The following is a 20,031-nucleotide window of genomic DNA, read 5'->3' on the forward strand; positions in this document are numbered from 1 at the left end:
TACACTGCACAGCTGACTTCATATTAAGGCTGCAACTATAGTTGCTGTCATTATCGACTAGTCTATTGAGCAATTAAGCTGATTAATCATTACATCTATAAAATGTAAAAAATAATGACAAATGCCCATCACAATTTAACAAAGCCGGAAGTGATGGAAATTCCCTGTTTGTCAACCAGTAAAAAAACTAAAGTTTTAAAATTGCAATAGGAAATACTGTAAATTAGGAAGTTGTGAATGTTTCATATTTTAAGACATTTTCAGAACTGTCAACAAATTCTTTTTTTTAAGTGATTAATCAATTAATGGTCCAGCCATACAAATACCCATTACTGTTTGTAAATGTAACTATAATGTAACTTTTTGTGAATGTAATTTGCTGTGAGGCTTCCCCTAAAATACATAAACACTACGCAGTCAGTCAGATAGCACCTTATAATTCCCAGCTCAGAGATAACAAAAGGCAGTGATGGGTAGTTTGGCCAGTCGTTCACATTTATTAAAATGTGAAAGATTGTGTTATAAAAAACAATATCTGACTGACTTCAGAAAGTTGGATTATGGGGGCTGTTGTTACCCTTTAAGCACTGTGTTGAAGATACAGAGACCAACTCTCTGATGCAATGTCAATATGCCAATAATGTCAACAATGTCCACTTCCTGTTGCAATGCCAATATCAATCTCTGTCCTGCCCTCATGCAGATCTAGTGGAAAACAAAGCAAACTATTCGATTTGGTCAAAGCTTTTAGCTAATCTAAATTTGTCCTGTGGTCTCTGGAGAGCATGACTAAGAGAACCAAAAGACCTGCTGGTGAATTAAACTGAATATCCCTCTTAATTATATCCTCCCTGCATCCTGTTGATGAGCACAGCCAGGGACATGTGACGGGTCTCCCAGCCTTGATCTTTGAAGTTACATCTGTGAGAGTACCAAGCATGATGTTTGACATAATTGACAGCTCACCTGAACGGAAAAGTTGCTATAAACATTGTATGACCCCTTAAAGTTGGTCCCCCAAGAGCTCTGAGCTCTGCTGAACACAGCATCACGTTCAGTCTTCGATCTCATGAGGAGAGATGTTTATGTTCACACAGTCTGACTGAAATGTCTGCACCTATAAGATAAACACACAGACTCTTTCCACTGTTTCCCATCGCACAGTATGCACTGGATATCCACAGTGGAAGTCTAAATAAGGCCATGTGCTGTTGGTAATCATGCAGGTTACTGGAGCCTGAATGGGTCTGCATGCTGCATTAGACTGCATCTCTGCCACGCACAGCACACATGCAGTCTTTTTTGCACCACTGTCACTGTTGTCAGTTTCTGTGCTAATAAGTTATCATCACCCCCCCTCCTCCCTCTGCCCCCCTATCATACCCCCCTCCCCTCCCTGTAGTGCACTCACTTGCTGCACAGCTGCGATTGCAGAGAAACACCAGCAAGCAGTAGAACAGTGCTGTCTCGGGAGGAAACAGAACACACACACACACTCCTGCGCGCATGCACAGGCATGCAATAAAGTATTTCCCTATCACCCCCACACACGCACGTACACACACAGAAAAAGAGACACACGCACAACAAACTCACCAGTTGGGTTCTTGTTTTTCTTGAGGCTCCTGCCACAAAGACACTGCAGCATATGCGATCCTTTGCTGAAAATGTTGTTCCAAATAAACCGCATGGATTTGGCCGAGACGGGGGAGGAGGAGGAAGAGGAGGTGGGGGACGAGAGGCGCTCCGGATGCGGCAGCCTAAAATTCACCCACCGCATGGGGGCTGATCCGCCCCCCTGTTTGCATGCCAGCAAAGCCGGCCAGCTGTTGGGCTCAGTTCGGCGTTGCTTCGGCCCCCCAATCTGCACCATAGACAAGAATAAGAGCAGGAAGCCCGGCTCGTCGCCCGGTTTCTCGCCCGGTTCCTCCACAAGCCCAGAGACCAGAAACCGCACGTATTCCGCGTCGACGTCGTCTCCGTGCGGCAGGAAAAGAGCAACCGCTGCGGCGCTTGTCTCCGCGGTCTCCGCCTCCGGCTGCCCCAGCGGCCGGTGGTCCTCAGCGGCGGAGGATCGGTCGCTGCTGCTGCCACCCGGCCGCCGCGGCGTGAAAAGCCCCCGAGCGCTCCTCTTCAAATGGCGTTTTATGCCGCGCGGCGCGGGGAGAGGAGCGGCAGCGGCTGACAGGCATGCGGCGGCGCTAGCGTGAAGTCGGCGGTACGCGGCAGCTGTCGGCTTCTGCACAAAAAACCATTGCATATTAGTGGGGTTCGCAGGGGTCGGTGCGTCCGTCCGTCCGGGAGGGGAGGAGGAGGGGAGGGGTGCGGATACCGGGTGTCCGTCAGTAAGTCGGTGGCATCCCTGTAGCCTACCCGTACAGCAGGCAAGTACTGCAGCAGGGGGGCTCCTTTCCAAACACACACACACACACACTCAGACACACTCACACACTGCACATACACACACACGCGCGCTAGATGCAGAATCCTTTTCCAGCGCTGGTTCTCAGGTCTCTGGTCAGTGGGAGCGCATGAAGCGCTGGACCGGGCAGGTGAATCACTGCAGGGAATCTCTGCACTATCCCACTCTGTGTTTTTCTCTTTAAAAAGTCCTTATGAATATTTGATCCGCGTTTCGGCCTCCACTTCTCAATAATCCATAAGCACCAATGCGCCAAGATACTGCTGCTGCTGTCTGTGTCTCCTCTTCCTCTCCGCCTCTTCCTCACCTTGCTGATGAAAAGAAACTGCTGGACTATGGCTCTGCTGCCTTACTACTCCAGAAACTAGATGGAGAAGAAGTAGAAGAAGAAGACCGGGTCCGGCTCATGGTCCTCTCGCGCTCCTCTGGTGCTTCAGCGTCTTCTTCAGCAGCGCTCGAGACGACCGACGGCCGGTGGGGCGCGAGGAGGTGCACTGACTATCTATACCTAACCAGCAACAAAGTGGGAGCAATTAAACAAAACGCCTGTTCCGGTTGGCACCTTCTAAATAAAAGACCGAACCGTCACATTTTTAATTGAGCGCACTTTCATAGACTACATACTAATTCTCTCTTTTCCCCATATGGAACAGTATTTTCTTGCAATATTGTCTTTTCATTTTCTTATAGCCTAGTATGTTTTTTCTTACATTTTAACATCTGACTTGATATATTTAAAGAAGATTCTTATCTGTGCATTTTGATAAATAGGCAAAGAAATGTTAAAGAAGAAATGTAGAGTAATTTAAAATTGAAATTAAAACTGTTCATCACAGAATCATATCCACAGAGATGCAGTAGGTAAATACAATAGGCTAGTAACTTTCTCCTATCAGCCAAGCATACGTGACTTTGTTGTCTGTACCTGCAAAACAGTTTACTTACAAAAATGTACTTTTTTGTTTAAGCAACCTAGAGCTGTGCGTATTGCCCAAGCTCTTTTTCTGAGCGTGCTGGTTTACCCTCGACTTTTGTTCTGAAGGAAAAGGTTACCTCCGGTTTGCCTGCGCAGCTTGATGCAGCCCTACTAACAGGAGCTGCTTGCAGTCACATAGACACGTGGTTCCCACACAGTCAGACTGACTGGATATGACCCGTAACCGGCAACATTTGGGGAGAGGGCGGCGGCGAGATGGCGTCACTAATATGGGTACGAGACCTCCACGTACCTTTCTCTCTCTTTACTGCTGTTTGAAGAGTGCGCCCTTATTTTTAATCAGATAGACGTTACTCCAAACTCCGTCCAAAAATTTTGCAGTTTAATTCCGCCTTTTCTATCGGCAAATGTACACACCTGTTGCACGAGTCCCTTGTATCACTGGGGTGTTCTAGTCAGTTCGGCTTGTATAACATGATCTACAAAACAGCACCTACTCTGAATGAAGTCTTATCCTTTATTGCCTGTTTCCTTCGCATTTCCCTGTGGTTAAACCGTCAAACAACAAATTATTAGAGTTGAAATGTTGGTGGTTGGTGTATTTAATGTATATTGAAAAGCCCACAGAGATTTCTAAAAGCTTATCTCGGTGGTGGACCGTCTCGCACTCATGGCGGTTTGAAACGGAGCTGAAAATGCTGCAGTGGTTTCAGGAGAGCGAGCTGGCGCTGTCCGTGGTGCTGAATCCACATTAGCTGCTCAAACCCACAACACACACACAACACACAGACACACGCGCGTGCGGGATACCTTATCAGTGGACAGTTTAATTAGTTTAATCACTGACATGCACGTGAGGTCTCTGGACCGTAAGAACAGTGTCAGTGACATTTCAAACGGATTAAACAAACAAAACTACAACGAGCAATAAACTGACTTGATTAATTTGCAGATATAAATCATTAAAGTCAAAAACCTTTAGTGTGTCTATGAGAAAAATAATTAAAAATGTCAGTGAATATAGAAAACGTCTGAAAGAGACAGAAAAGTCTGCCTAGCACGCACCATCAAGTCCTTTAGAGCGATTTGGCATCTTGAAAGGCTTTTAAAAACACACCATCCATTCTCTAGCATGTGCCTGAGAATCAGCCACTTTATAAACCTAAACCCAAAACAGCAGTTTTACTGAGGGAAGGGGAATGACTTTTATGCACAAAGGGCCTTTGATGTTTGCAATGTAATAAAATCCCCTCTCTGAGCTGACAGAAATGACTGTGAGGACCTGGGAACTTAAGAAGAAAATTCAACATACGAAGAAGCCATTCACTCTCAACAAGAACAGAAAGTTAGATTTTCAGGAGAACATACTGTCTTTTTTTTTTTTATACTAAAAGACAAACATCCTGTTCAATATGACAAAGTAGGCCTACAAGTTGAGCACGCCAAACTGCTTTGGATGTCTTCCTGAGATGAAGCAAGAGTATACGTCAGGCATTTGGAATGAGGTGTACAAAAAAATAACAACAAACCAGCATGCAAGACAATTTATGGAGGTGAGCACACTTTCCCTACAAAATAGAAATTTAACTGTCTATATAGAGTAACTTTAAACACCCTGAAAATCTGTATTTGCTGACCACAAGTGGTTTATCTTCTCACCTTGATAAAAACAAAAAAAATACTAACAATCTTGTGCTTTAGTATTCATTTTTTTGTAATATAACTTTTATTACAACCCTATATTTTATTCTGAAACTCTGCTATATCTTTCTCCAAGTGACAAGATTGTAAATATACTTTCAAACTTCACTGTAAAATATGGGTTAAGGTCAGATGTTGCTATGTTCTGGCTGTGAAGGAGCAGCATGTACTTTCTTAAAATTGCTAAATAATTTCCACTTAATGTTTGTATCATTATTTATACCATAATTCGGCAGCCTTATGTTGCTTTACATATATTGTCTGCCACTGGTCAGACCTGCCATGAGCAGGAAATCTGATGGATTGCTTTATGGCACAAAACAGAAAGAGATCAGGTGCCGTTTTGTTAGTGCAGATGATGGAAAGAGTGAAAGATTAATGAGAATAAATCACTTGAAACATTATTCTCCTCAATAAAACATACACATGATAAAGAGCAGGTTTGATAAGTCATTACAGCCTCTATCCAGGAAGGGTTTATGGGAAATGAGGTCTTAGTTTTGAGAAACAACAAATATACGACCAGTGTTAAATATAACCCACCAACTGTATCCACCATGGTCTCACGTTTTCACAATGATCATATCAAGCTATCACAGTTCATCTGACAATGGTTGTTAAAATTGCAACGCATAGCACCTTTTATCTTTCACCTAGCACTAAAACAGCCAAATAGAGCTGTGTGAAGTTTTGTCCAAGACATTTGCATTTTTTAAAGTTGTCAGGCACACACTCGAATGAGCAAAATTCTGCAGTGGCACAAATGACCAATTACAGACAAACACTGAATTTCCTGGAACAAACATCACTCTCAGCTGCATTGCAGTATCAGCAAATGAGTCCAGGATAATGGTCCTCACAAACAGCCACGTCTCCTGCTCATCCAGTCTTGTATATTGTGACATTTGGATCACAACAGGGACCACACATACATAAGAGATACACACACACACACAGTCATTACTGCAGGATGACTGACGCCTGGCAGATTTGTTTTCTTCTTTTTTTTCACACTCTGTGCACGACTTGTATTGTTCTGAGGAGCTCAAGGCTGCAGCATGGGATTGCTGTCATCAAGGGGCAAAATATCATCTGTTTGCACAGAGAGCTGTGTTAGCTCCATATAAGCACACAACCACAGCTGCATGTGCGTGTACAGTATTGGTGTGTTTGTCATACACAGCAGAGAGTGTAGCTGGAAAAAGGAAGAAGAGCAGCAGTAAAGAAGGAAAAAATGAAAGGAGCGAAGGTGCAGGAACACAGGGAAAGAAGGTGTGGGAGGAAGACGGGTGCATGAGAAAAACAAAGGGAGTGGAAAAGGAAGGGCGCAAAAGACTGAAATCTGAGAGTGAGCCAGTGGGAATTCATGAAAAGCAAATTAACCAGAAAAGAGGTGACTTTTAATTATAACACTCATGGTGATTGTTTACATCAGAACAATCCCCAAGCTTCTCAGCTCGTTATAGATCTCTACTCATTTTCATATGATTGCAGCTAGAAAGTTCAGGGTCCCTGAAAACACAGCCCTAGGCCCCATTTTTTCTCTTTTTTGTAACATCTAACCTGTTGCTTTTCTTCCATCATGGAAAGTACAATAAAAACATTTTTACAAGATGCAGATTTGGCTGTATTTGAAGTCTGATTTATTTCTATGGGAACTGGGCATTTTTAACCTGTGAATAATAGTGGCGGTTTCCCTGTAGGCTCTCTATAAAAATGATCCTGGAGAGTTTGATGGTTTGATGATGATAACTTAGGCTATTAGATTCACTATTCAATTAAATAACAACTTTAGGCTACAAAAAAGTGCATTAGCATGTCAATGTATACACATCACACCACAGAGCCCTTATGTCCAAACAATTCCTTTTCTATGGACATTTGCAGCCTGTTCATACAAGTTATTATCAATTTTAAAAAGCCTATATACAACCACCATCCTCTGTATAGCCTTACTAGAATTATATATATATATATATATATATATATATATATATATATATATATATATAAAACTCCACAGCAGCTGCAGCCGACAAACACACACATTATAGCAAAAAAGAGCCTGCACAGTTTGTACACACAGCGTAGTGCAACACGCAATAAGTAGTAGTTGTAAAGTGACTTACAACAATAAGTGAGTTTGTTGTTGTACTCACCTGTCTGAACGCCATTCTGGGAGCCTTGAGCACCGCGCAGTCCTCATTCGCAATGCAAAACAGAACCGGTCCACCGAGCCTCTCTGTCCCACTGTGCCCCTCAAATTCAAAAAGTGTGGAGCTAAAAGAGCGGGAGTCATAAACAGCACAGAGGCCTCACACACTTCACTGTTGGTAAAAGCTCCTGAGCAAATGTAGAAGTCACCGCTGGAGGATCCAACATGAGCATGATAGCATTTAGTGTTTTAGCTAGCTCGGGATGCACCTGTTGTTCACGCGCAACATGAAGGTGGGTGTGTTTGACGTGTGTCACTGCGCGTGCTCAGCGGGTGGTGCCTTAAACCAGTGATGAATTAAGGTAGATGGGACCTTTGTGTGGTTTTTAGCCAGCTAGCTTCTTCTCTGCTTCAGTTGCTGATTTGGGTCCTTTCTTTTGTTCCATTCTCACACAGTTTATCAGGAATGGTTCATGGGACTTGTTTTGTTTTTACTCTGTAACAATTGCGACTTGAAATGCGAAGTACAATAGGCTACTTGAGATAAAAAAAAAAAAGACTTGAGTAGGCCTACAAGTAAAATGACTGATTTTTAAAAATACTCAAAAAGTACACAAAAATTAAAGTAAACAAAATTCGTTACTTCCACCTCTGGTAGCCTATAACTAAACAGCTAATTATGAAAAATAATTTAAAACTTAAAATTTTCTAAATCTATCTATCTGTCTGTCTGACTGACTTCACACTGAATGTAAAGAACTTCAAATGTTAAACTTGGTTTCGCTGTTTACCTTTTTACAATTTACTTTAAACACCTTAAGCAAAGGCAATTTATAACTCCCTCCAGCAATTGTCTACCAAAAGACTGTCAGCACTTGCTTCTGAGTGGCAGATTTGTAGACTGAATGCCTGTGGGAGCATGTAGTGGACACCAGGCTATTGAAAAGTGGGTTAGCACTAAGCCTGCTGATGTATTGATCTGTTGGCTGCAGCTCCGAGAGAAAAGCACAACGTGGCCTGCCTAATGTGATCCCCATGTGATATAAAACAGGTTTTACAAATGGCAGAAAAAAATGAAAAATAAACAAAAATGGTTCTTTTATACACATCAAACCAAAACTGGTGAATATATTCGGACTTGATTCTGATTGACTCCCTTTCCTTAGAATCAATGAAATCCTTCCACGCAGGCCTTTGCAGAATTTGAAGTAGAAAGCTTTGACTCAGCATGTTTTTGAACTAGAAAAGCTGCTATTGATAGTCTTATTAGATTGAGAATCTAATCTTCAAAATCATTTAATGAATACATTTTTCAGTAAAGTCCAATGTTTGAAAACCATCATGGAATTCGTATACTGAATCATGAAAACTGAAGTGACCCCATATTAAAACCAAAAGCTTAAACCTTAATTTTCTGGCACTGTATCACTCTAAGAGCATCCCAAATGATGCAGCACATCCATGAGCCCAGATCTATGTGGTAGTACTCCACCTGCTGGTTGCCAAGGAAAACTACAAGTGCATGGGGCGGTGGTAGCCACTGCAGATATTAAAATGCTTAGTTTTCGCTTTTTTAACTGCAGTTTTGCAACTTATAAACCATCAAAACTTGTCTGACTGATATGCAAATGTGCATTTTATAAAACATTTAGTTCACTTAACTTGAATGTGTTACTAATAATGCATGAAAACCATGATACAAAGTGTTTTTGTGCATAATCAACAAGTACAACTTTATTGTGATAGAAAGAAAGACATGAAATATTACTGAAATGAACTGTGCATGTTTTTGTCCATTAGTTCATCATCAATCAAATGAATGCAACAAAATGAGAACTCAAATTATCAGTGTCAAAAATTAAATAAACCAAAATCAATGTATACACAGTGGTTTCTTGTTTTAAGAAGAATGAAACTGACAAGAGACCTTAACAGAAGGAGTTACTTTTTTTTCATGTTTTTAGGAAACTGGTTGGAGGAGGGGACGATATGGATGATCCATGTTGAGAAGGTTGAAAAATGTGACAAGATCATAAACGTGTCGAGGTGTTTGTCTGGGACAACAAGTGAGGGTTGTGTGAGGAACATGATCATGATCTATCAAATAATAGTCAGCGTTTGATACTGGTTTCATGATATTTGAATCAGATGCACCCTCGGTATTAAATAAATTTAATGCAAAGGATGCAAACAAAATGTTTGTATGGGTATTGTGGGGCCCTTTGAAACTAAATGCTTCTTGTTATGGATAGGACAACATAAATTAACATTAGCTGGGTTCGCATTCAACTATATGTTACAAGAATTTTGCATGAAGTTGACGTATTGATTTTAGATGTAGTGAGAGGGGAAGGGGCTAATTGGCCACAAGGCTGTCATGTGTTAAATAATGAGAAACTCTATCCCCGATGTGCATCACACATGTTTTGTTAATCGCATGTTTAATAATCATGAATTATAAATGGGTCTGACTGAGCTTGGGCTAACGGTGTATTCTCCCAAAAATACTGGACATGATCAATGAAAAAATAAAAGGCAAGTTTTTAACAGTTGTTTAACTAATGACCGGAGGGGGGCAGCAATACGCCCATGCATCGTCTACTCTGCCGGAAATGAAGAAGACGAAGAAGAGAAGAATTGGCCCAACTCGACGCAGTTTTATCAGGCGGATTTACTGTTGACAACACCGGGCGAACTGTTTCAGTCGGGTAACTTTATACCATTAATGTTAGTTTACATATTGTTGACGTGGGTGTTTCAATGATAGTCATAATGTAATTAAATATCGCTGTCTGTCTATCTTTTCTCAGTTGTCTCGTTGTCATGGAGCGATGCTTTAGGTAGGAAGAGCACAGGAAAGCGCTTAACTAAGCTACTAGCGTCTCCCGTTTACCATATGCTTCAGTGCCAGTTAGCTTGCTGTGGTGCCTTACTAAATGGCTAAAATCTCTTTTTATTTGATCCATTTACATGTTTAAAAGGGAGCCTTTGTGTAAGATAACGCAGTTTTAGCTCGCTGACAATGTTCTATTATTATGTGTTCTGGCTAGCCCCGATGGAGAGGACGGAACCCGAACTCCACTCAAAATTAGAGCAATTTAAAAGTTTCCCCCTGCTTGTCAGCTACAGGACATATCTAATGATATATGACTCAGTGGCTTTTCTTAATCGTTGTGAGCCACGTTAGTATGTCTAGAGTTTGGCAATAATTTACACACAACTAGCAGCGTTTTTCCCAACAAAGCTATAAATATTATGCCCATCACTTTCAGAATGTGCAGTACTCATCAGTTTGGCCTTCCATAGGGAGTTATATGACCCTATATCACTAGAAGTGTTGACTGAAGTTGGCATATATCCCGAATTGAATGGCGGATTTGGTTAAGGAAAGTAATGAGTCATAGCTGCTGAACGAGATATTGAACATTTTGCCTATAAGCAAGAATGCATTTAATTGACAGATTTTGTGTAGAATTTGGCCAATTTCAAGGCCAGCAGAATATATGAAGCATGAAGCCTTGCTATAATAGATCACTTGTGCTGCTTTGACTGCATGTCACGCTTCATTTCCATGAGCTAGTGGTGACATAAACCGGGGATTCTCCTTTTCCTTTAAAGTTGATGAAAGTTTCTTCAACTTCCTGTTCTCACACATGGATTAAGAACTACTGAATTATTTTTTTGCATGCAATTCTGAGTGCATCTGTCTGTGTATGTTTATATCTGTCCAATCTGTCTACTACAGGTTTATGAAGCCCAGTCTGTTAATATAAATATGTTGTTTTTAATGTGGTTTTCTGTCCGGAGACCCCCAAGAAAGGGAGAAAAATACATTTTGCCTTTACAAAACAAAATTTATCAAAATTATTAGTAGAAAGAGCCATTTTCTACGCTTTGTTCCATTCATTCACAACTACCTCTGATCTTGTCCTTTTTGAAGTGTCAGCAGGGATGATTCTGCTCCTTGCTACCCACCTCCTCCAACATCGCCTCCTCCTCCTCAAGTCCTCCCTTCTCCTCGTCATCCCCCTCCTATTCCTCACTCCTCTCCTTCGTCAGCCCTGACTCCTCCTCCCCGACAAGGAAGGCTGAGTTTTGCAGGAGCCATGGTGGATGTCAGTAAGTGGCCCCTGTTCTCTCTGCTTAACACTGAGGAACTAGCCACAATTCGACAGGCCTGTGTCTTTGGAATCTCTGCTAATGAAGCCATCTACATCACACATGGCAATGAGGTGAGGAGTGTGTGTGAGACAGTATGTCCTGCCTCTTTCCAAAGTCTTCATTCATCTAAATTTAAAGATTTTAAAGTATTATTATTTCTTTAAATGCTACTAGACTAATTGTTTCATCTTTTAATGCAGTTTTACTTTAAATGAGTCATTTTGTTCATCAAATTGCTGTTTTCCATGGTGTAAGAACACCAACTGGTGATAAACTATGTGGTTGCGTGCTGTATGCTGATCCCAAGGTGCTCAGTTTATTAAACCAAATTTGACATTATGTTCCATGCTCTTTAACAGCAGCATCTAAATCTTAACACTTGTTCAGACTGTCTATGCTCAAGTATGTGTTTTCCAAAATCCGAACAGTCATTAGGTTTGTGTTCATCAAGTTCAAAAGTGCATCAAGTGTACAAAAGTATGAATCTGGCTGTACATCAAGTGTGATTTAACTGATTGTGAAATGCGGGAGTTATTGTCAGCTACCTTAGCCTAGAAACTGAGCAAACCGTCACCTGAGTTTAAAAGTTGAATAAAGCAATCAACTGTCTCCAGGTGATAAGATTGTTTGAGAATAAGAGCTCACATTGCAAGGTTTCCTCCAGAAATGGTTTAGCAGAGGTGGTAAGCCACCCAGATCCTGATGCATCTCATGATCAGTTCTTTCAGTAAATGATGGCCTAAACAACAGCCACGCTTATTAAATAAATGGCATTTGCAGTGTCAAATAGCACCTCTGCTCTTTTCCATGAAGTTTTATGTTTTATTTCAGAGAAGGGTGTATTTCTTCTGATGGTAGCAGAGGTAGGGTAGTTTACCTCTGCTATAAAACACTGCAGGAACACGAAACATTGCTTTCATTGTCCTTATGACTGGAATGTCAGCATATCACTATCAGTAGACCACTATTACACCATGTAAGCCAAAATGTTACAATAGTCTGTTGTTGTACCTGCATATATGTATTTAGTGTGCACCACATTGCTTCTCGGATTTCTCTGTACCTTCTATGTACCTGTGTTCCTGGCAGTTTTGTTTGTTGTACAGTTACAGCTAACAAAAAAATACAGTTTTTAAGTTTACTCCCTCTTTTATGTTAGTTTATGTTGTATGTTTATGTTTATGTTAGTGTGTGTGTGTGTGTGTGTGTGTGTGTATTATTTCCCAGGTATTTGTGTTTGGGTTGAACAGCAGTAGCTGCCTTGGTACAGGAGACAGTCTGAGCACCATTGTGCCAAAGAAACTGGACTTCCTGCGGGGGAAGAAGGCAGTCAGCCTGAGCTATGGCAGCGGGCCCCACGTCTTATTGGCTACTGAGGGTAGGTATTCCTTATGCTAGCTATATAAATCATTTAGTCTGTAAATCGTCTGCTCACACCATGTGTCTCTGCTCCTCTCACCTTTAACCTTGGCAAGTATAAGTGCTCCTATCCTGTATATAACAACGTCATTTGATGATATTAAGTTTCTTGGATAAGAGGTTCTTTCATGTGGCTCCTTTCAACTGTCAGGGAAATGTAATGTAGACATTTGAAAATATATTCAATTAAATAGGAATTACTTGTGTTTGCATCAGCTGGGTTAAAGTGATATTTCACTCAGTTGGCTTGAAAGATGGCTGCTAAAGTTTTGTCCTTGATAGCGAACAGCTCAGATTCATGTCGGTTAAGGTGGGAATTTTTATTGCACCTTTGAGTTTAGATTATTTTGTTAGATTCTATGGACTTTTTGGTCCTTTCTCCTGTGAAAACATTTGGCTGGTGAAAGTCTGGATGATCTTGACTCGTGTAATCTTTGTTGATTTATTGCAGATGGAAATCTGTTTGCTTGGGGCCACAATGGCTATAGTCAGCTGGGGAATGGGTCCACCAATCAGGGACTGTCTCCGGTGCTGGTCACCGCTAACCTACAGAACAAGAAAGTGAGAGAAGTGGCATGTGGCTCGCATCACTCCATGGCCCTCACTGAGGATGGAGAGGTAGGTGTTATTTTCAGACTTAAACACCCCTGGGGGTTGAGATAAATGTTGTCATTCCCATGGGAGTCAAAAATCATACTGCAACAATTTAAACCAAGGCATCTCCATACTAATCTTCTGCAGCTCTGGTGATGACTAGTTCATTTAGAAGCAAAAAGGCAGTTAAAACACAATATTACAACTGTTGCATGGGAAAATGTATTGTTGTTAAGGAAGAATTTTGGAAAGGTCTCAAAGAGTTGTGAGACTTGATTCATATATGACACATAATTGGCCATATCATCATTTAATTAGAAAAACACAAGAATCTGATGTTACGTTGTCATGTTTGGTTTTAGATGAGTCACTTGAAAACCTTGACGTAGCCACCTCCCGCTCCTGCCACTGTCAGACTAAGCAGCTTACTTTTAACCCCCAAGGCATTACAGCTAATTAGGCTGTGTTTGTGGCAAGCAGGAAAGGCTGTTACCATGTTAAATGTTACTAACTGCACAGTAGTACATTTCACTGTATTGTGTAGATATTGCATTGTCTGTCTGCATTGTGTAATTGCACATGATGCTTGTTGGCACGTTAAAGTTAGATCTGTCTTAAAGGAATAGTTTGATATTTTGGGAAATACACTTGCTGAGAGTGAGATGAGAAGATCGATACCACTCTCAATCTGGCAAATGTGCATCCCATCAGTGCTGATTTAGAGATTTAAGTGGATGATTTTAAGATGTTTGTGAGATTAATGTTCAAGATTCAAGGTTGCTTTTATTGTCTCCTGAATGAGAAAATTGTCTCAGGATTACTCACAAGGAGCTCTTTCTTGCAACCTGAGAACTATTTTTAAAATTACAACAGACTTAAATTGGAAAGCCTTGTAAATCCATGTAAAAACATTATATAATAATTGTAAAACTGAGAAATTTGGCTTTTCTCGCACTACAACTTCAACCATCAATATTTGACTGTGTTGCATCGCTGGTCCTGACCTGCCTCCATGCCCATCCAGGTCTTTGCATGGGGTTATAATAACTGTGGCCAAATTGGCTCAGGCTCCACAGCCAACCAGCCCTACCCCAGGAAAGTCACTGGCTGCCTGCAGGGCAAGACTGCAGTTGGCATCACATGTGGACAGACCTCCTCCATGGCTCTGGTCGACAACGGAGAGGTGAACTGAAAACATGAAATCTTAATGATCCCAGTGAGAAATCTGAACTTAACACAGTAATTGTAAAACACAGGATTGTTTTATGTGTATCTAGGTTTATGGCTGGGGCTACAATGGTAATGGACAGCTGGGTATTGGTAACAATGGAAACCAGCTGACGCCTTGCCGCCTCATTGCACTCCAAGGGCTGTGTATTCAACAGGTAAGACAACAACCTAATGTAATGCTGACTGGTGATATTGTGTATGCCAAGGTTGATGAAAATGATGGCTATCATGTACGTGTCTCAATGCATGACTCACTCATGACTCAAGTGTTCCCTGTTTTCCAGATTGTATCAGGCTACAGCCACTGCCTGGCTCTAACAGATGAGGGGCTGCTGTATACCTGGGGAGCAAACACCTACGGTCAACTGGGAACTGGCAACAAGAGCAACCACCTCAGCCCTGTACAAATCATGGCTGATAAAGAGAGGTAGGGGGAGAAGGAGCGGCTGATTTTCAGAGCAGTAGTTCTTTGTATTTGGAGGACAGACAAGGCAAGTTTCTTCCCATCCTGTTAAGACTTAAACTTCCTGTTTCCTGTCCTCATTTCCTCCCTCTGTACTTCAACTTCCGTTCCTGGTCTTAAGTAGATGTCAGTGGGCAAAAGGAACTCCATAAGAGTTGCTCCCCCTCATGAACAATGACTATTAGACCAAATCCTGCCACAGTAAAAACACCCAGTGTGTTGTCCTTCCCTGACACAGTTGTCAAGTTTTCTTCTTGTTGTGGCTAGAACACAATATTTGCACTTCCCATGTAATTCTGTACATACTTGAAAATGAAAACATGCCCATTTGTTAACACATATCTCATTCAACAGGATTGTAGAGGTCGCAGCATGCCATTCAACACATACTTCAGCAGCCAAGACCCAAAGCGGGCAGGTATATATGCAATTAATCTTGTATACAATAGTTCCATGTGTGTTTTGATCATTTGTGGGTGGATTTTTTTGTATTTCCTGCTTTCAGAGTTTGTACAAGGGCTTAAGGGTTTATTTCAGTTTTGGGTCATAGTTTGTCCTCCAGAGAGCACTGACAAGTTTATTTTTCAGCTGTAAAATGGCCCGCTTATATATCTTACATATCTTGGTCACAACTCTTTAAAGACCAAATTTAATGGCTCTTTATCAAAAATGTTTATGTAAAAAATGAATATCAGCCTCATACTGTGTGGTGTATTGACGCAGAGGGGAAACAGTGGTAAATCAGAGCTAAATAGGCCTTTCTCACAGCAGACATTTGCACTTGTCGTAGTAGCTAAAGCACAGGTGTTACTAATAACGTTAGCAATGGCTCTGTTTTATTCAAGTGTCTCAATAAGCCATGATAGTGTGACAGTGAGCCAGCAGGCACAATACCAGGACCCTGAAACTGAGCTTGTGCTTTTTCTATTGTGACATGTCAAATGTCTTCCATGAAAAAGGCTGCATCGTCACCACTCCCCAGTCTGTGCCCCTGAATTGTATTATACAATGACGATGTCTGTGATTGGGATGCTAGTAACAGTGTTTCTCCTCCAGGTGTATATGTGGGGTCAGTGTCGGGGTCAATCCATTGTCATGCCGCACGTCACACACTTCACCAACACTGATGACGTCTTCGCCTGCTTCGCCACACCCTCCATCATGTGGAGGCTCGCATCTATGGGTGAGAAAGAGAGAGAGAGAGAGAGGGCGTTAATCCTCAGCAGTATGATTGTCTTAAACAGATGTTTTGTTAACATTGTAAAAGGAGGTTCTATTTTAAATTTTAAAACATAACATGAATGGGGAAAGAAGGGTGATTATTGTATTCTGCTTTATTCCAGAGCATGATGACTTCCTGACTGTTGCGGAGGCTCTGAAGAAAGAGTTTGACAGTCCAGAAACGGCTGACCTTAAATTCAGCGTTGACGGCAAATGCATTCACGTTCACAAAGCTGTGCTGAAGATCAGGTGCGTGTGTTCATGCGCATGTGAGATACAGATATAACTAAAAAGTAATTAAGTAATTATGCTAAGTTATTGATAGCATTGCTTTTTATACAAACCCTTTTTTCTTTTAACAAAAGAAACCAAGCTTCTCAAATGTTAAATGTTGTCTAAACACAAGCAGCTGTACAAGAATTTTGTCTAAATAAAATGGTCTAAAATTGGCAACATTTGTATTTAAATCAGGAACTATCTGATCAAAGAACAAGCAAACAAGATTATGACCATACATTCAATGCCCGCTTTTGTTACTTAACAGTTTTTTCGATATACTCAGTGTCTACTCAGCCCATATACCCAGCCATATATATATATATATCTTTTGTTTTGTTTGGAGTAGGTGTGAGCATTTCCGGTCCATGTTTCGCTCCCAATGGTCGGAGGATCAGCAGGAGGTGATAGAAATTGGCCAGTTCTCTTACCCCGTCTACAGATCCTTCCTGCAGTTTCTCTACACAGACACTGTTGACCTTCCACCTGAGGATGCCATCGGTTAGCACAAATACATTTGTCAAATACTATGTTCTCTCATTTCTATGGTTTCTAATCAGTTTGGGTGTTTTTATAGAAATATATTTATACTGCATCTGTGTGTGTTGTTGTTTGTGTGTTGGCTGCAGGCCTGTTGGACCTGGCCACCTCTTACTGTGAAAACCGCCTGAAACGTCTGTGTCAGCAGATCATCAAGAGAGGAATCACTGTCGAAAACGCCTTCACCCTGCTGTCTGCCGCCATACGATACGACGCAGAGGTACACACAGACATACTGTGCACCACAGTATTGTAATGCCAGGGTTAAGGTGTAATGGTTAATTATAATGGTTCATCCTATTTTCTTATACTTTACAATAGCGTGAATTTAATGCAACTGAGGATTTGCATAAATGGGATAGTGATTGACGAGTGTAACAATGTATCATTGTACCAACAATGTTCATTGTGCGCATGCGCCAACGTGCATGCTGCCTGTTGCCGTAGCTCCGTCTCGTCGTCTTCTGATTCACGTCTAGTGAAATTAACACTAAATTTTAAATTTTCCTTTAAATAGTACTGATGTAAGAATCCATTACTGCAGTCAACAAATTCTCCATAAAACTTTTACAAATATAAAAATCCCAGTAGCATTTTTTTCTGGCAACACAATCAAAAATAATTTGCCCTCTGTCTCGTAACACTTGATTTAAAGTTCCTTCTGTTGACCACAGAAAAAGGTGACACCCAGTGTACACACAGTGAACTACATGCACCTCTATTCTAGAAAGGCCTCCTACACTGTACTGTGTTGCTGCTGTGGCGTTGTATTCTCCAGAGGGATCGTTTTGTCTTTCCTATTCTGTTCTGATCTGTTCTGTTACATTACATTACATTATATTTTGTATATTCTAATCCTATCTCATATTATTTGTCATTTTCTAGGACCTGGAAGTGTTTTGTTTCAGGTTTTGTGTAAACCATCTGACTCAGGTGACTCAGACTGGAGCCTTCTGGCAGGTGGACGGCGCAATGCTCAAGGAGTTTATCAGCAGAGCTAGCCGCTGCGGAGCCTTCAAGAACTGAGTGGTACACTTACGTTTTTACAATTTATAAATGATATTCTGGCCAAGTGGATGTGGTTGTGCTCAGAGTGTAGCAGCACTGGTGCGTCACTGCTCCAAAAATATCAGTTCCGATCACATTCCTATAAAAAAGCGAAGGCCCTTTCTTTGAAATGTTGATTTACATATTTACTGAAGCACATGTTGGCACATAAGCAGCATCATTCACAAGATGTTGGGCTGGAATTTAAGCTCCAATATCCATGGATCTGAAATCAGCACTTTGGCCAATTCCTGTGGTCATGGCGTCTTTATCTGTCATTGTATTGTATTCTTTACAAGCTGTATGTATACTTGAATTTTTGTTTGTTTTCTTGCCCAGTGCTTACATGTCCTGACATGTCTTCCTTTACTTCTGGAAAAGTTAATATAGGAGACCAAAAACATGGAAGGAATAGAAAACTAGTTCAAAGAACAGAGTCTGTGTCTTTGTTAGGGAACTGAAGAGATCTTTTGTTAAAAGAGCTTAGATAACTGACTTACACTGGCCAGGACTCTTGTTACCACTGTAGTGAAACACATCTTTGAGTTACTTTCCATTTCTTTCATTTTCAATTTGCAGTCTTTGTGTTCAGGCAAAAGTAGCTCTTGGATGTGTTGAACCTTTAAATTTATTGTAACTCTTGAAGCAATTGAGTTGATAAAGAGAAGCTGAGTCCCGTTCAGAGGCATCAGCATACACAGTCGATCCAGATCCTACTGTGGGTTGTTATGGGTCACATGGCTGGTTATTTTAAGTGTTCTCTCAGCTGGTATTCTGTACATTTTGGAAGTTCAAAATGTGAGATGTATAATATTTTTCTTTTTTTACTCAAGTCTGTATTCTTTTGGTATGTTCATTCTGTCTGACTTTTTGCTCTATGGCACTTTAAGAAACTACAGTTGCTTCTTCTTCGTATTCAGTAAAACAGTAATGGTTCAAATGATGTCAAACGCTGTGGAAGGGAAGACTAGAAAACTGAGTTAATGAATGTTGCACTAGAAACTTAGTAGCAGATTTGTTTCCATCCTTGCAAGTGTAAGAGTTGTAAATTGTATCTAAGGCAGGTGGTATGCTACAGATGCTTTATATTCCAAGAATGACCTTATAGTCCTTATTATGCTAGGACCTTCAACAAACTGATCTAACGTGACTGTTTGTGTTTGCTAATGTTATTGGGGCAAATGGAGAGGAAAAAAACAGGCAACGCCACAAACTCAGTAAGACCAAAATGGTTCCTTAGTAATTCCTTGGTAATTTATCACATTTTCTGCAGGTTTTTCTGTAGATACAGTGAAAATACACTGCACTGAAGACACTGCAAGCTAAAGCACAGTAAAGTAAAGCAAAGTTTTGTTTACATCTGTTTTTATTTCTTGATGTACTCAAATGCTTGAAAGAACATTTTTAATTTGGTTTGAACTTGAGTAGGATCTCTGTTTATTTTAAAGCAGTTTCATTCAGGTTAGAAAACAATTACAGATGCATTGAGGTTAGGTGTCTGTGGTAGTTAATGCTTTAGTGGAATGAGGAAAAGGTTTACAGTTTTCTTGTTTTTATATGAAAAGCAAACTGGAAAGAATAAGATTGTTTGTTATTTGCTTTGTTAAGCTTTTATTTACACAGGACAAGTTTATAAAACTACTGGTAAAGTCAACTTATATATATATAATGGTTTACTTTGTGGTGATCAGCATTACAATGTTGGGATTTGTATGACTGTTACATAACTGTGACATGTTATTTTACTTTGTTTTTTATATTTAGTTATGGGATGACATGTTTCTGAAAGAAAGAAATAAATAACTACAAACTCTGCTTTGTTTCCATATATAATTCATTGTTTGCACTAAGGTAGTCCCTTATTA

At 40.7% G+C, this 20,031-nt stretch overlaps 2 protein-coding genes across 5 annotated transcripts in view; one reads left to right on the forward strand and one right to left on the reverse strand.

Annotated features, from left to right (window-relative positions):
• Window positions 1-7,540, reverse strand: part of LOC122872160 (fibroblast growth factor 14-like) — a 66,953-nt gene extending 59,413 nt beyond the window's left edge. The window contains exon 1 of one of the 2 annotated variants that reach the window (XM_044188014.1): window positions 7,220-7,540. Coding sequence is in view for 1 of the 2 variants with exons in the window: in XM_044188011.1 (XP_044043946.1) it covers window positions 1,597-2,260 (664 nt within the window). In the remaining variant the exon portion in view is untranslated. Of the gene's footprint in view, window positions 1-1,596; window positions 2,916-7,219 lie in introns of those variants that run through there. The other variant, XM_044188011.1, reaches the window with a different exon arrangement.
• Window positions 7,541-9,785: 2,245 nt separating this feature from the next.
• On the forward strand, window positions 9,786-19,981 carry rcbtb1 (regulator of chromosome condensation (RCC1) and BTB (POZ) domain containing protein 1). Of its 3 annotated transcripts, XM_044188128.1 has the most exons (14): window positions 9,821-9,923; window positions 10,026-10,055; window positions 11,156-11,447; window positions 12,604-12,754; window positions 13,247-13,413; window positions 14,414-14,572; window positions 14,667-14,774; window positions 14,904-15,046; window positions 15,437-15,500; window positions 16,139-16,265; window positions 16,426-16,552; window positions 16,929-17,080; window positions 17,209-17,339; window positions 18,005-19,981. In XM_044188128.1, the coding sequence occupies exons 2-14, from the start codon at window positions 10,039-10,041 to the stop codon at window positions 18,143-18,145; spliced, it is 1,779 nt and encodes a 592-aa protein (XP_044044063.1). In that variant the 5' UTR covers window positions 9,821-9,923; window positions 10,026-10,038; the 3' UTR covers window positions 18,146-19,981. The 3 variants fall into 3 exon arrangements, with proteins under 3 accessions (XP_044044064.1, XP_044044065.1, XP_044044063.1); XM_044188129.1 differs by lacking the exon at window positions 10,026-10,055 and having other exon boundaries at window positions 9,786-9,923; XM_044188130.1 differs by lacking the exon at window positions 10,026-10,055 and having other exon boundaries at window positions 9,793-9,942.
• Window positions 19,982-20,031: the final 50 nt, after the last annotated feature.

The sequence above is a fragment of the Siniperca chuatsi genome, linkage group LG24 (assembly GCF_020085105.1).
Source record: "Siniperca chuatsi isolate FFG_IHB_CAS linkage group LG24, ASM2008510v1, whole genome shotgun sequence".
NCBI lineage: Eukaryota > Metazoa > Chordata > Actinopteri > Centrarchiformes > Sinipercidae > Siniperca > Siniperca chuatsi.

What these genes read in the sequence shown, in the direction of transcription:
- rcbtb1 (XM_044188128.1), top strand. An exon ending in ACATCACACATGGCAATGAG is followed by an intron (nt 11,448 to 12,603) that starts GTGAGGAGTGTG and finishes ATTATTTCCCAG; the next exon opens with GTATTTGTGTTTGGGTTGAA. An exon ending in AAAGCTGTGCTGAAGATCAG is followed by an intron (nt 16,553 to 16,928) that starts GTGCGTGTGTTC and finishes TGTTTGGAGTAG; the next exon opens with GTGTGAGCATTTCCGGTCCA.